At 38.4% G+C, this 13,208-nt stretch overlaps 4 protein-coding genes across 11 annotated transcripts in view; all 4 read right to left on the bottom strand.

Annotated features, from left to right (window-relative positions):
• LOC134811421 (uncharacterized) overlaps positions 1-4,064 on the bottom strand; it is a 102,415-nt gene extending 98,351 nt beyond the window's left edge. For all 5 annotated transcript variants that reach the window (XM_063818221.1, XM_063818224.1, XM_063818223.1 and 2 more), the window contains exon 1: positions 4,049-4,064. The gene's annotated coding sequence lies outside the window, so the exon portion shown is untranslated. The remainder of the gene's footprint in view (positions 1-4,048) is intronic.
• LOC134811427 (sideroflexin-1-like) overlaps positions 1-13,208 on the bottom strand; it is a 101,707-nt gene that overhangs the window by 4,165 nt on the left and 84,334 nt on the right. The gene's annotated exons all lie outside the window — the stretch shown is intronic.
• LOC134811425 (uncharacterized) lies at positions 2,810-10,093 on the bottom strand. Of its 4 annotated transcripts, none has more exons than XM_063818253.1 (7): positions 6,697-6,766; positions 6,099-6,210; positions 4,621-5,972; positions 4,106-4,222; positions 3,635-3,766; positions 3,332-3,433; positions 2,810-3,220 (listed from the first exon to the last, which is right to left on the bottom strand). In XM_063818253.1, the coding sequence occupies exons 2-7, from the start codon at positions 6,202-6,204 to the stop codon at positions 3,086-3,088; spliced, it is 1,944 nt and encodes a 647-aa protein (XP_063674323.1). In that variant the 5' UTR covers positions 6,205-6,210; positions 6,697-6,766; the 3' UTR covers positions 2,810-3,085. The 4 variants fall into 4 exon arrangements, with proteins under 4 accessions (XP_063674323.1, XP_063674321.1, XP_063674322.1 ...); XM_063818251.1 differs by lacking the exons at positions 2,810-3,220; positions 3,332-3,433; positions 3,635-3,766; positions 4,106-4,222; positions 4,621-5,972 and adding exons at positions 7,164-7,265; positions 7,391-7,522; positions 7,660-7,776; positions 7,932-9,289; positions 9,532-9,696 and having other exon boundaries at positions 6,122-6,210; positions 6,697-6,862; XM_063818252.1 differs by lacking the exons at positions 2,810-3,220; positions 3,332-3,433; positions 3,635-3,766; ... (1 more) ...; positions 4,621-5,972; positions 6,099-6,210 and adding exons at positions 7,164-7,265; positions 7,391-7,522; positions 7,660-7,776; ... (1 more) ...; positions 9,532-9,695; positions 9,836-10,093 and having other exon boundaries at positions 6,321-6,862.
• On the bottom strand, positions 11,528-13,051 carry LOC134826840 (actin-2-like). Its single transcript, XM_063839344.1, has 3 exons — positions 12,475-13,051; positions 12,216-12,275; positions 11,528-11,679 (listed from the first exon to the last, which is right to left on the bottom strand). The coding sequence occupies exons 1-3, from the start codon at positions 13,049-13,051 to the stop codon at positions 11,528-11,530; spliced, it is 789 nt and encodes a 262-aa protein (XP_063695414.1).

Genomic DNA, 13,208 nt, shown 5'->3' with positions numbered 1-13,208 from the left:
CGTCTTCTCCGAGAATCTGTGAAACCTCATCTTGTGCAGCAGTCTTCTCGGGTGAATCGGTTAACAATTTCTCAAGAATTGCTTCCTCTAACCATTGCATCACTGAAACTTTGTCTTCGTTTGTAGTAGGGTGAAAAGACGTTTTTGTCGGATGTCTGTCACTGATAAGTTTAGCAGAGTACTTGTCGACAGGGGGAGGTATCCTCTTAACCCCAGAGATAGTGACACTCCGAGGTAGATCTACAACCCCCATAAACAGGTCTCTCTCACTCTCCTCGTAGCTGTATGTTGTATCTTCTTCAGAAGGAAGAGGAGTGTAACTCTGAGATTTATCTTGTGTAGGTATTTTAAGTGGAGAGCACTGTTGATCTAGCATGTTTCGGAGTAGGAGTGGGGTACACTGAGACGTCTCTGGTGGAAGGTTTTGAGTACTGATTTGAATTAAAAGTTTCCCTTGCCACAAAGGATGTTTGAGTTGAGATTTGTTGTCTCAATGTGCGTAAAGGAGTGCTCTGATTCTGAAATGAAGGGGGATCCAGAGGAAAACTTCTAGGAAGGGGAGCAAGGGGGAAACTCTGAGGTAAACCTGACCGTTTGTAAGGTGACTGGTAACTACTTTTATCTTCGCCAGCTCTTGGTCCGGGTCGCATTACCTTTTCTTCTTCTTTTAGTCTGCCTATGTTGGCTTGGATGTTATGGTACTGATTTTCAGATCGTAGCTTGTTGTAAAGAGCCTTTTTCTCAGCAAGCTTTGTGTTTGGTTTAGGTTTCCGCTTTATTGGTTTAGGCGGTTCAGCTTTAATTACAGTTTTCTTAGGATTCGTGGACTTTACCTCTTTTTGAATGTTGTCCAAGATTTCTGAAATCCTTTTAGAGATTTTCTCGTCCTCAGGCGATTGCTCTTCGCAAAGGTAGGTTGAGTCCAAGGGATAGCCTTTTCTTTCAACCGAACTTCTCTTTTCTTCGATCTCATGCAGAGTATCTTTAGCTTGGAGGATATAAGCAGGGGTTTTGTATTCTCTTTCGCTAGCAGAGTACCTCGGTTTGAAGAGTTTATCCTCACGTTCTCTGATCCTCTCTAAGTAAACATCAGCAGGAGCCTCGCTCCTCACAGTGGTTCTCAAACCTTGCATTCTTTCAGTATGTCTCATATCTTCAATCTCTTTCTTTGCATTCCTTGCCTCATTCAGCAGGTTGACCAAGTCTTTTCTCATCAACTCATACTCGTTTGTCCGATTTATAAATTTAGGATTCGAAACACTTTGTTGAGTTTCATCAGCAGATTCCTCAAACTGAGACCTTAAAGATTCAGCTGTTACACGTTTAGTGACAGGTTCATCAGAACTAACCTAACTTTTCCCCAATTTTTTTCTAAACATTAAAACCCCAAAATTTTTTTCTTGGGAACCCTGCATGCCTGATCTTTCTCTCGCTTTTCTGTGAGATCGTGGCTTAGGTGCGACTCTAGGGTGAATCGGAGTTGGCAAACCAATATCTTCTTTCTCATCATTTTCAGGAACCACAGTTATATCTAGCGAATCGTTTGCTCCATCCGATGGAGCTGAAACTTCTACTGCATCTTTAGAATCAGATTTATTTATCTTCGGGGCATTCTGCCTCTGTAGTTCAGCGGTGAGCTGTTCGAGTTTCATCTCCATTTCTGCTTTCAACTGATAGTAGGGAGTCGTAGCAGCTACGGCCGCTGCCACTGCAGCCGCGATCTGGGAAGTTTGATCAGCTACTGGAGCAGGGGCAGGTGGAGGGTTGATCCTTTGTACTGCAACAGCTCCTCGCTTTGTTGGACCATTAGTCCCTTGTAACATCTGGCGGGCTGTGCTTGAGTGAGCACTTGAAAGTGATTTCACCTCAATATCTGGAACGGGTTGTTCCTTTGTAGACTCAACTGAACCCAAGGACCCTTGTTTCAGACCCCTCAGTGGAAGATGTAGAGGTGGGAGGGCTGGTGGTTGGTCTGACATGTCTGGAGTTTTTAGACGACCCAGAGAATGATCTGAGTTAATATTCGAAACTTCTGGTTCGCCAAGAGTAGCTTCTTTGTGTCGGGCCGAATTAGGTGTGCTAGCATCAACAACTTCTGCTGTCTTCAACGAGGAGACATTGCTAGTTGCTGCAGATGTGTCTTTCCTGCCACTGGATTCTTTAACGGGTATGAGATCAACAGTGTCTCGTAGGGTTTTATCCATACTTACATCAGAGTTAGACTCTTTAAATGGGAGGAATCCTTGCTACTTAAAGAGAGACTGTTTGTTGTTGACAAAGACTTTCCCACGTCAATAATAGAAATGTATTCGGAGCTGTCTGCACTCGGGGCAACTAAATGTCGAGACTCATCATCGACAAAATTACCCACCAAGACTGACTTACTCGGAGTAACGGTCCTATGTTCGGTGTTGAAATGAAGTTCGTTAGCAGAAGAATTTGCAGGTTGATTGTTCAGAAATTCTGCCAAGTTAATTCCTTCATCCTGACTTCTTCGCAAGACTTCCTCTAGTGATATTTCCTTGACATGCTTGCCAGAGACCTTGAGTCGGCGATTGAAACTCTGATTTGTAACGGAGGTAGAGGAGGATGAGGCGCTTAGTAAGGAATCTAGTGCGGCTGAAGTGACTCGGAGGATATCTGCCATGTAATGTAACTTTCCTGAGAAGATTGTTCGTATATAGATTGTTTGTTTGAAAAAGTTGCCTTTAAAACCTTCCGAAGAATCTATAATTCAAGAATTAATTTTTAATGCTCAATGTGAAAGATGGTCAATGAATTATTGATGCTATATGAAAACTTGGACCATCAGATAAAAACAACATCTCCCATGCCATGAAATAAATTATTTGAAATCGAATATTATGTCAATCATGTATGAAACAAATTCATGAATTTAACTTAAAATGGCCCAAAATGAATACTGAATAACTTATTAATTTAATGAAACACCATTACGTCATGCACATGTTTTTAAATAAAACAGATAATATATAAACTTAATCAATGTTAAACTTAATCAATGTTAAAGGAAAACATTAATTCATAGCAACAAAAAAAGAAATATTCTGTGATAGCTTAAAGCCTACACCATAACCTCCTCCAAAATATCCAGAGGAACGGCTCCAATATCAAGTACGGTATCGTGAAACTTCCTGATATCAAAGTCTGGCCGTTCTTCCAACTTCTTCCTTATCTCCAATAGCTTGAGCTGGCCAATCTGAAAAATAAAATAAAGTCAGAATTAATGAAGTTGGTATTAATTTGAAATAACGGTCATAATTTAGAACCTTTAACTCTTTAATTAATAAGCCTGTTATATTTATTTTACCTTGTAAGCACACGCCTGGCCAGGAAGCACGCAGTATCTGTCAACTTCATCCTCTGCTTCTTTTCTGGCCATCCCCGTGTTCTTCATCATCAGCTCAATTCCCTGTTAATGATTATATTATATAAGCTTTATTAGGCGTATCCAGTTTCAATATTTACTCGTGTAACTTATTTAAATGGCACATTGTGTTAATATATATAATTCGTTCTCAATTAAGCTTTAAAAGTTATCTACGACTACAAGCTGCCTTTCTAATGGTATCCAAGTTACAAGTTGATTGGAATGTTATAAAAAAATAGAAACCTGCTCCCTAGTCCATTTGAAGGCGTGTATACCAGTGTCCACAACCAGTCTGGTAGAACGCAGCAGCTGAGCACAGTAGTAACCCAACACACTGTAACCCTCACTTCCATCATCTTCTCTGTAGAACCCCGTCTGAAAAGAAAAGGATTGCAAAGTCAGATAAAAGTTAGATAACAGTTAGATAACAGTCAGAGAACAGGCAGATAACAGTTACCAATCACAGCTCCAAAGATATGTCCGGTTGATTCCCTTCTACCAAAACTAAGCAGACTAAGAATAAAATCAGTGTAATGTCATAATTTATCATTACAATATTAAGACGCAATGAAACTACCGGACCACGATGCATGGGGATTTGCCACCCCATGGCAACATTAAAATCTATTGACTCTGGTCTCTGTTACATCGTTTCCTCAAATTATTTGTTATAATTATATAGTACTGTTGAAAGTATTAAGTGTATGTATCTACCTCATTTCCAATGTATTCAGAATACAGTCCCCAGCCTTCAATGTACGCAGTATATCTGTCCTCGTCACAGGATCTTCGGAAGTAGGGAAGTTTCTCGTTCTCTAACTGCAACGAGCACTGAAAGAAAGTTATGGGGTTTTAGATTCTCTAATACTGTACTGTAGCAAAAGGGATTTCCAGAATAAACACGTCAGAAAATAAGACACGTCAGCAAATACACGTCTTCAAAGACAAGCTTTTATACAAATTAAAGGTATCGTGTTATTGTTAACGAGACAAATATCCTGCCAAAGGTCTCTACAATATAAATAGGGTTAGACTCTGCAAACTTATGAGATATGATGCAGCGGTCAATATAATTAACAAAAATCAATTAAACTAATCGAAATACATGTACAGTGTACACATTATTCAATTATTTCATCATAATATAGAATCAGGGTACTTTTGAGGTGATTTATTTAGTTAAAGAACCCGACCAAAATACCTCAGGATATCTGGAAACATGTACATACCTGGAAATGATGACCGGGAACAGCTTCATGAGCAGTCAAAGTTTTCATTTGGCTCTTATTCTGAGACTTGATGTTAACTACATTAGCAAAGAACATTCCAGGTCTCGTTAAGTCCAAAGAACCGGGGAAATAGCAAGCGCCCATTCCACCTTCTCCCATAGCTTGAGGCATGGGTTTAATTATGCACGTACTAGATGGAACAATGTTGAACATATCTTTTGTCCTTTCGGTGATTCCAACCAACAATCGCTCATATTCTTTAATACATTCTTCCTTTGCTTCATCTGTGTCTTCGTACAGGAACTTTTCATTTTCACCGATTATCTTAAGATTTTCCTCCGGGGAGTTGTTAGCGTTGAGAGTCATGTCTCCTTTATCATTAAGCTGTTTCACCACACTCTGAACACCATCCAGAAATTTCTTACAGTGATGAAGACCAAGCTCATGTACTTCCTTAGGAGTGTAATCGGTAGTGGTCTGCCATTTCAAGCAATGTTCATAATATGCAGCTCCACGAGGTAGTTTCCAAATGCCAGCATCATCAGAAGAGTTGGCGATGCAATTTTTAACCTCTGCCAATGCTACTTCATATCCAGGCAAGACGTAGTCATTGATCTTAGCTCGAATACTCTCAACTTTATCCTTCGACAAATCATTTTTCGTTGCTGCTTTGTACTTTTCTAAAACTGCTGTTATCAGATTGTTGTTTTCTGTTTTGAGATTCGTAACAATCCCCTCAATAGATCGGACAACTTTTTCAAGGCAAACCCTAGGAGGCAACACTCCCAACTCACGCTTCTTCTGCATGGCTGTAGCAATCAGATCAAACTTCATCTTAGCTTGTTCCAGTCTATTCATGTAAAACTCGACATCGGCATCGTCTTGTATCACAGCAAAGTGGGACATCAGCATTACAAATAGGGTGTGAGCTCCGTCCATTTGGCTCATGGAGTAAATGTGGTCTCTGAACGTACGATTACTGTTTTCGACGGTCCACTTCAGCATTTTTCGAGAAACCTCTTGATCACCACTTAAATTTTCCCATCTATTGTCATTTAGTGCAGAGAGTAAATAATCATTAGACAGTTTTAAGATTTCCTCGTGGTGATCGGACGGTGATTCTTGAAGGTATCCGTTATGGTTCTTGATGCCGGCTTGCTCAAGAAACCCCATGAACGTAAGAATCTCGGGAAAGTTCAAGTTCATTTGTAGGAAAGCACGCTCGAAAAACTTTTCAATGTTGGGTGGCACAAAGCTGTTCTGTCCGTCTATCCATGACAAGACAGTGTTATCAGGATTATCTTGAGAAGTCCCGAGCAATTCTTCAACACCGGAAAATTCTTGTAGTTTGCCTGAAATCGAGTTTAATTTAAACATGAGTGTCATAAATGATTAGCCAAAACAAATCATCAAGTTTCTTTATACGGCTGCTTGTGAAACGGTAACTGAAACCAAAACTAAATAACTCCGGTCATTACCTGAGACGATATCTTTAGCAGCAGGGATGTTCTGGCGGAGAATGTGAACAGAGGCTTCAAACACCACCGAGGGCTTCAGTCCGTACAGTGTTCTTACAGTCGTCATGAGGTCCTATAACATAGCCAAATATTAAGGTACGAGTAACCGAGTCGGTGTAATAGATCTATTAATAATAATAATATAGATCATGAGAATACCCGTGTTTAAATTAAACACTAATTATAGTGGCAATTTGAATTGCGGAATTTAGGTAAAGATATAAGAATCCTTTTCAAACTAAAAAGTACTTTTTCATTTTTAATGGCTTCTTTTAAAGAAATGAATTGGGTAAATTAACACCTAACTCGCGAGACAAAAGTACTAAAGCAACATATTCATAAATATTATCATGTTATATTATATTAAATTGTACCATATAACAACAAAAACTAACACTACAGAATTTAAATCAGTAAATAATTGCAAAGTTCTAAAAAGGTAAAAATTCAACTACAACAAATTTCATAGCCCACATAGAAGGCTGGAGGTTCAACATTAGAATAACTACAAATACGGATATATAAAATAACGATCGTAAAATGTAAAGTTTATAAAAACCTTAAGTTACAGTTACACTCGTGTTTACACTTTACAGCATAACCTCCTCCAATATGTCCAGAGGAACGGCTCCAATATCAAGTATTCTGTCGTGAAACTTCCTGATATCAAAGTCTGGCCGTTCTTCCAACTTCTCCCTTATCTCCAATATTTTCAGCTGCCCTATCTGAGAATTGTGTTAAAATTAAGCGCCTAACAGCATTATACTTTCACTGGTTACACGTAATGAAAAAGGGAGAATATCAAAATCAACCTGTTTGAAAATACAAGGTTACAAAGTTACAAAGTTACGCGTCATTGCGTTAAAACATAATAATAGCCATAGCAATCGTGGACTAAAATCTAAACAATTAGTATTGTAATAGGTTTTAACAGGGAAGACAGGACGTGTATCAAATATAAAATATTGCAAATATTAACGTAATTTATCGTTCTCAATATTGCAGATCTAGTACTCTAGAAGATACCTTGTATGCACAAGCTTGTCCAGGAAGGGAAGAGTAACGGTCCACTTCTGCCTCAGCTACAATCCTATCCATTCCGGTATTCTGAACCATCACATCTACTGCCTGTTGAGTAATAAATTTGAAATCATTACAATTCATGATATTTCGAAACAATCGCCACCTAAAATCCACACAAAGACACAATATATTAAATTAAAATCGATAATTATAATATTATATATAGAAACCTGTTGTCTAGTCCATTTGAAGGCGTGTATACCAGTGTCCACAACCAGTCTGGTAGAACGGAGTAGCTGAGCACAGTAGTAACCCAACACACTGTAACCCTCACTTCCATCATCTTCTCTGTAGAACCCCGTCTGAAAAGAAAATACAGGTAGTTGACATGCGGCACAATTCCCATATCGATTAAAAATACCGATAACTTTCAAAATCGAATGCAGCATTATTTTTGGGGAATTTTCATCTGGAATTTAGACAAATACAAGGGTCTCACCTCTCTACCAAGATGTTCAGCATATAAACCCCATCCTTCAGAAAACGCAGCGAACATTCCAAACCCTCTACATCTCCGAAAATAGGGCAACTTTAAGTTCTCCCTCTCGATTGAGCACTGAGATCATCAGCTTATCATAATTTCACTGACAAACAAAGTATGTGGATCCAATCAGGAATAAAATGTACATTTAATGTAAATTACTAGCAGTAGTATATAAAACAAATTGAGTTTAAAAACATAATGTTATTAACTTATAGAATTATATATACCTGGTAGTGATGTCCAGGAACCGCTTCATGAGCAGTCAAGGTTTTCATTCCACTTTTATTATGACGCTTCAAATTAGTCAGATTGGCCAAAAACATTCCAGGTCTCGTTAAATCTAAGGAACCTTCATAGTAAATACCTGCAGCACCAAGGCTGCCTCCCATTTCTTTAGGCATTGGCTGGATGATACACCGATTAGGAGGAACCATGTTGAATAAGTGTCTCACTTTATCGGTGACTTCATCTAATAAACGTTCATAATCTTTAATACATTCCTCCCTCCCCTTTTCATTATCTTCATATTGAAACTTCTCATCCACCGAAAGAATCCTCAGATTTTCTTCAGGGGAGTTTTCATCATTAAAAATCGTGTCCCCTTTTTCATTGAGCTGTTTTACGACAGCTTGAACACCTTCCAGAAGCTTTTTCACATTATCCAGCCCGATTTGGTGCAATTCTTCGGGAGTATAATCAGTTGAAGTGCGCCATTTTAAAATGTGTTTGTAGAATTCGTCTCCTCGGGGTAGTCCCCAAATTCCAGCAGTGTCAGAGGAGTAAGGGATACAGATCTTAACTTCGTCAAGAATTTCCTCAAATCCTGGCAGGACATATTTCTTGATCGTCGATCGAATTTGTTCAATCTTATCTTCGGGTAAATCAACATTTGAGGCTTTTTTGTATTTACCCTTAACTGCAAGCACCAAGTTACTGTTTTCGGTATTAAGATTTTCGATTAGTCCTTGGATGACACTCACAATGTTTTCCAGACAAAACTTGGTAACCATCACTCCGATTTCTCGCTTCTTGCGAATGTCACAGGCAATCAGTTCAAACTTCATTTTGTATGATTGCAATCGGTGAATGTACAAGTCAACATCAGGAATACTTCCTACGACAGGATTACCGATCATAAGGACAATGAACTGTTTAAGGTCACTTGTAAAGGTCAGTGAAATTGGAAAAATGTGATCTCTGAAATCGCGGTTGCTATTCTCAACTCTCCATTTTAGGATTTTTCGAGAAAGCTCTTGTTCAGAACTTAAATTTTCCCACCAATTCTCTTCCAGCGCAGATAGCATGTATTCACTGGATAACTTTAGCACTTCCTCGTGGTGATCGGAAGGAGATTCTTGAAGGTATCCGTTTTGGTTTTTAATGCCAGCTAGCTCAAGAAATCCGAGTTTTGAAAGGGTTTCGGGGTTTCTCAGGTTCAGTTCTAGGAACGCACGCTCGAACAAATGGTCAATGTTGGGTGGGACAAAGTTGTTCTTTCCGTCTATCCATAACAAGACAGTGTTATCAGGATTATCTTGAGAAGTTCCGAGCAATTCTTCGACACCGGACAATTTTTGTAGTTTGCCTGAATTTGAGCTTAGTTACCATACCATAATAAGCTTAATTCTATAAAAAGTGATATTTACTGATTTAACAGCACTCTTGAGAAGCTATGAAAGATTTGTATATGACAGTAATCAGTATGCATAATAAATTAATGATACATATTATAGTTGCGCATTTTTTTCTTTAAAAAAAACGATTCGGACAAGTTGTTACAAGCGGAATCCAAACTTTCAAACAGACCTAAAAAATAAAACTAGTTACCTGATGCGACGTCTTTTGCTGCTGAGTAATTGTGACGCAAAATGTGAACGGACGCTTCAAACACAATCGATGGCTGCAATCCATACAATGTCCTAGCCTCCATCATCTATGTCAGTATAACTTAATAAAGTTACAACGTTTACTGCTTGGTGAATTTATAAGACCTAAAATAAACCTTATGTAATAGGAACATTGAACAGACAGTTTTATATTTTATGATTAATCAATTCCATGCTTCGAATGTTTGATTGATCTCAGGAATTTGGCCCATGAGAGGCAATCTCAACACCAATCTGACACTAACCGTAAATGTCGTACGTTTTTAGCACCTGCTTGATGAGGCTACTAGGGTGAGACTGCATGGAAACAGACTCTTCCTAGCTCCGTGTAGTGTATAGACTGTATAGTGTATACTATACTGGTGTATACTGTATAGTGTATACTGGTCAGTGGTCAGTGGTCAGGTAATAAGGTTCATTGCCAAAGTTCAAAACAACTTCAACTTGAAGTTTATTCGTTCGTTTGTTTTCCACTAATCTCATGCCGTTCAACTATCAAATGTGACATGTGTGAATGTAATCTTATAATAGGAGATGAATGAGACAATTTTAATTGATAAGTTCTACAAGTTGATGTTAAGCAGACCTCAGACTCCATTGTTAGTTAGCACAACTAGAAACTATGCGGAGAGATAAGAGGCTGTCGCCCCCATACCAGTAACTCTTACTCCATTTTATAGATCTAGATTGTAGAGTACGCTATATTGAACACAACACGAGAAACAGGACATATTATCTACAAGAGTAGAAATACGAGAGAATCAACCACAAGGTGTTTATTACAGTATTCAGCTAATAACTAAATTACAGAAATCTTACACTCATAATATCAAAATCCACTAAGCTACAAGTTCATAATATCGAAATCCACAAAGCAACACTCGTAATTATATCAAAATCCACAAAGCAACACTCGTAATTATATCAAAATCCACAAAGCAACACTCGTAATTATATCAAAATCCACAAAGCAACACTCGTAATTATATCAAAATCCACAAAGCAACACTCGTAATTATATCAAAATCCACAAAGCTACACTCGTAATTATATCAAAATCCACAAAGCAACACTCGTAATTATATCAAAATCCACAAAGCTACACTCGTAATTATATCAAAATTCACAAAGCTACACTCATGATATCAAAATCCACAAAGCTACAAGTTCATAATATCAAATCCACAAAGCTTATTATCATTATTTCATAATGTGACAAGTTAATAATGGCAAGTTTATTAATAATGCAGCGACTTAAAATACTATCGATGTATTTTGATAAAATCAAAAATCAAAAGAGGGCGAATCTTGGCAAAAAACCATATCAGTTTGGTAAGTAATGGAGCTCAGCAATTATAGGGCAAGCAATAACTCAGTATAGCAGCGTCATCACTTGTACACAATAAAACTGCTTGTTGTACGTGTTTGTAGTAACAATGAGCGCTGAATTACAAGATTTAGTTGTTAACAAATACCAGTGAAACGTGACTGTGCAGAACATGCCCAGTATGTTAACAAGTTTAGGAGCAGCAAATAGGAAGTGATATTTGGGACGACCAATATTATGGAATATTTATTTTGCATATATTTTAGAAATATTTGCAAGTTTCACTGGTCTTGCAATTGCCCAACTTTTAAAACTGGGGGCATTGGGCAATTGGCCCGGAGTTCCAGCCAATCTTTACTCAAATTGATATAATATACATCAAGTCAAAACTCACACAAAATTTAATATTGTAGAAAACTATTCAAAATTGAAAAGCTTATAATTCAAGCAAAAATAACGAAATTGGAGGAGTGTTTCTAATAATCAAGGTCTAAAATACAAAATATGAATCATAATCGTGCAGGGTTACCACACTCAAATTAATTTGACCACAATTATCCCAACACTGATTGTAAATAAATTGAAGCAACTCACTGAAAGCAAACATCCATTACAGTATCTCCATTCCATCAGGCCCATGTTCTTCGAAGTCCAAATTAGATAAACCATAATCCCCAAACCCGGACAGAGAACTGAAAATGGATGCCCCAATCCATGGGGAATATTTACGTTCAGGCGCTGCTACCGTCCTGAATCTAGCACCTGAATACAGTAAATTAAATCACTGTTATCAGATACCCAGCACATTGGAAAAGTGTATAATAATATCAGGATCACAAAACATAACTTTAAAGAATTTCTACAAAAGAATTTACCTGGATCACTCTGTATTCGAACCTCCACGTGGGCATCCTGCATCCCGGGTTTGGAAATTCGTGAAGTTCCCCCGTACTCACCATGTTATCCCACATGGTATGTGAACTGTAACCCTGGTTATGTAAAGAACTCCTCACCACACTCCTACACAAGGAGTCAGCAATGTTCATACCACTGTCCTCATCTCGGGTACTAAAACAGATCCCCCCCCCCCCCGGTGCTGTCTCTGACCAGGTCGGTGAGAGAGATGGTGGTGTTGTCAGGAAGAGTGTACTGTTGCTCTGGAGACCAGTCGTCACGTGGGTCTGCTCCCCAGGGTGTCACGTGACAGTGACGTGTTTTGATGTCCTCAACTATGTGGGTCAGGTTGGTGTTGTCTTCTAGGTGGTGTGTGTTTATTAGAGCGTGTTTTATGTACTCACTGACATGCTTGCCACCCACTTTTACTGGGAATATCTTGACATCTTCGGTTTTAGCTTCGCCTGATAAAGAATTAACAATATTATCTAAATTTTGATATTATGATGAATTTAATTGAACTTAATTCAAATAAATATACAAATCTAACAGAAACCCAGTACAGTCCCAAATTTCACATCTTGTTGAAAAAAATTGAAATTGCTGTTTCCTATAAGAAAAGAAAAGCGCACATAAAGAAAAGGAGAGATTAGGAAAACCTACGTGTAACTTTTTTCTTAAAACCATTCAGTGGGCAGATAGTCGGCACAGAAACACAGTTATCGTACCCGATATTTGTTACCACAGCCATATCCTTCCCACTAGCAACCAGAGCCATAGTCTCCGGTGCTGCAATACAAAGCTTCTTAAACCCAAACTTCTCAAACGAAATCTCACAAAACTTCCTAGTGCTAGCAGCACTGTTGTTACTAATCGCTGACAACATTACTACCGGCTGTTCGGAACAGTCCACTTTATTTTCCAGCAAGAACTTCTCCCAGAGCGCCTCCAAACAGTCCCAATCTTTAACAACACCCTCACTGATGACAGGGTACTTGTTGAAATCACCCGGGTTCAATATAGAATATGGTAAATCCCGCTCGTCTACAAAGTGGTAGTTCTCATGAAGGAGAGTGTTGTCGTCCTCACACGTCTTGGTTACATCATGGTATGTTACAAAGCAAGTTTCAGGTGCATCTTCTCCACCAAACCCACATTTTACGGAGTAAGAACCGTTATCTATTACAATAGCAGTGGCTGGTTCTGATGTATCTGAACCATATGAACTAGTGGAGCTCATTCGGGTGGCATAACGGAACTGAAAAACTTGTGTTTCACATAAAAAAGTGCTAAAGAACAAGATCAAGATTTAGTTTGCAAAAGTTTGAACAAGTTATTTAAACAAGTTTGAAGTTTGAACAAGTTTTCAGAACTGGTTTGAACAGCAAATAGGAAGT

This window comes from Bolinopsis microptera, chromosome 2 (assembly GCF_026151205.1).
Source record: "Bolinopsis microptera isolate Bmic1 chromosome 2, MBARI_Bmic_1.0, whole genome shotgun sequence".
In the NCBI taxonomy this organism is placed as follows: Eukaryota; Metazoa; Ctenophora; class Tentaculata; order Lobata; family Bolinopsidae; genus Bolinopsis; species Bolinopsis microptera.
Note: the sequence above shows the minus strand (reverse complement) of the source record. Positions and strands in the feature narration are given on the sequence as shown.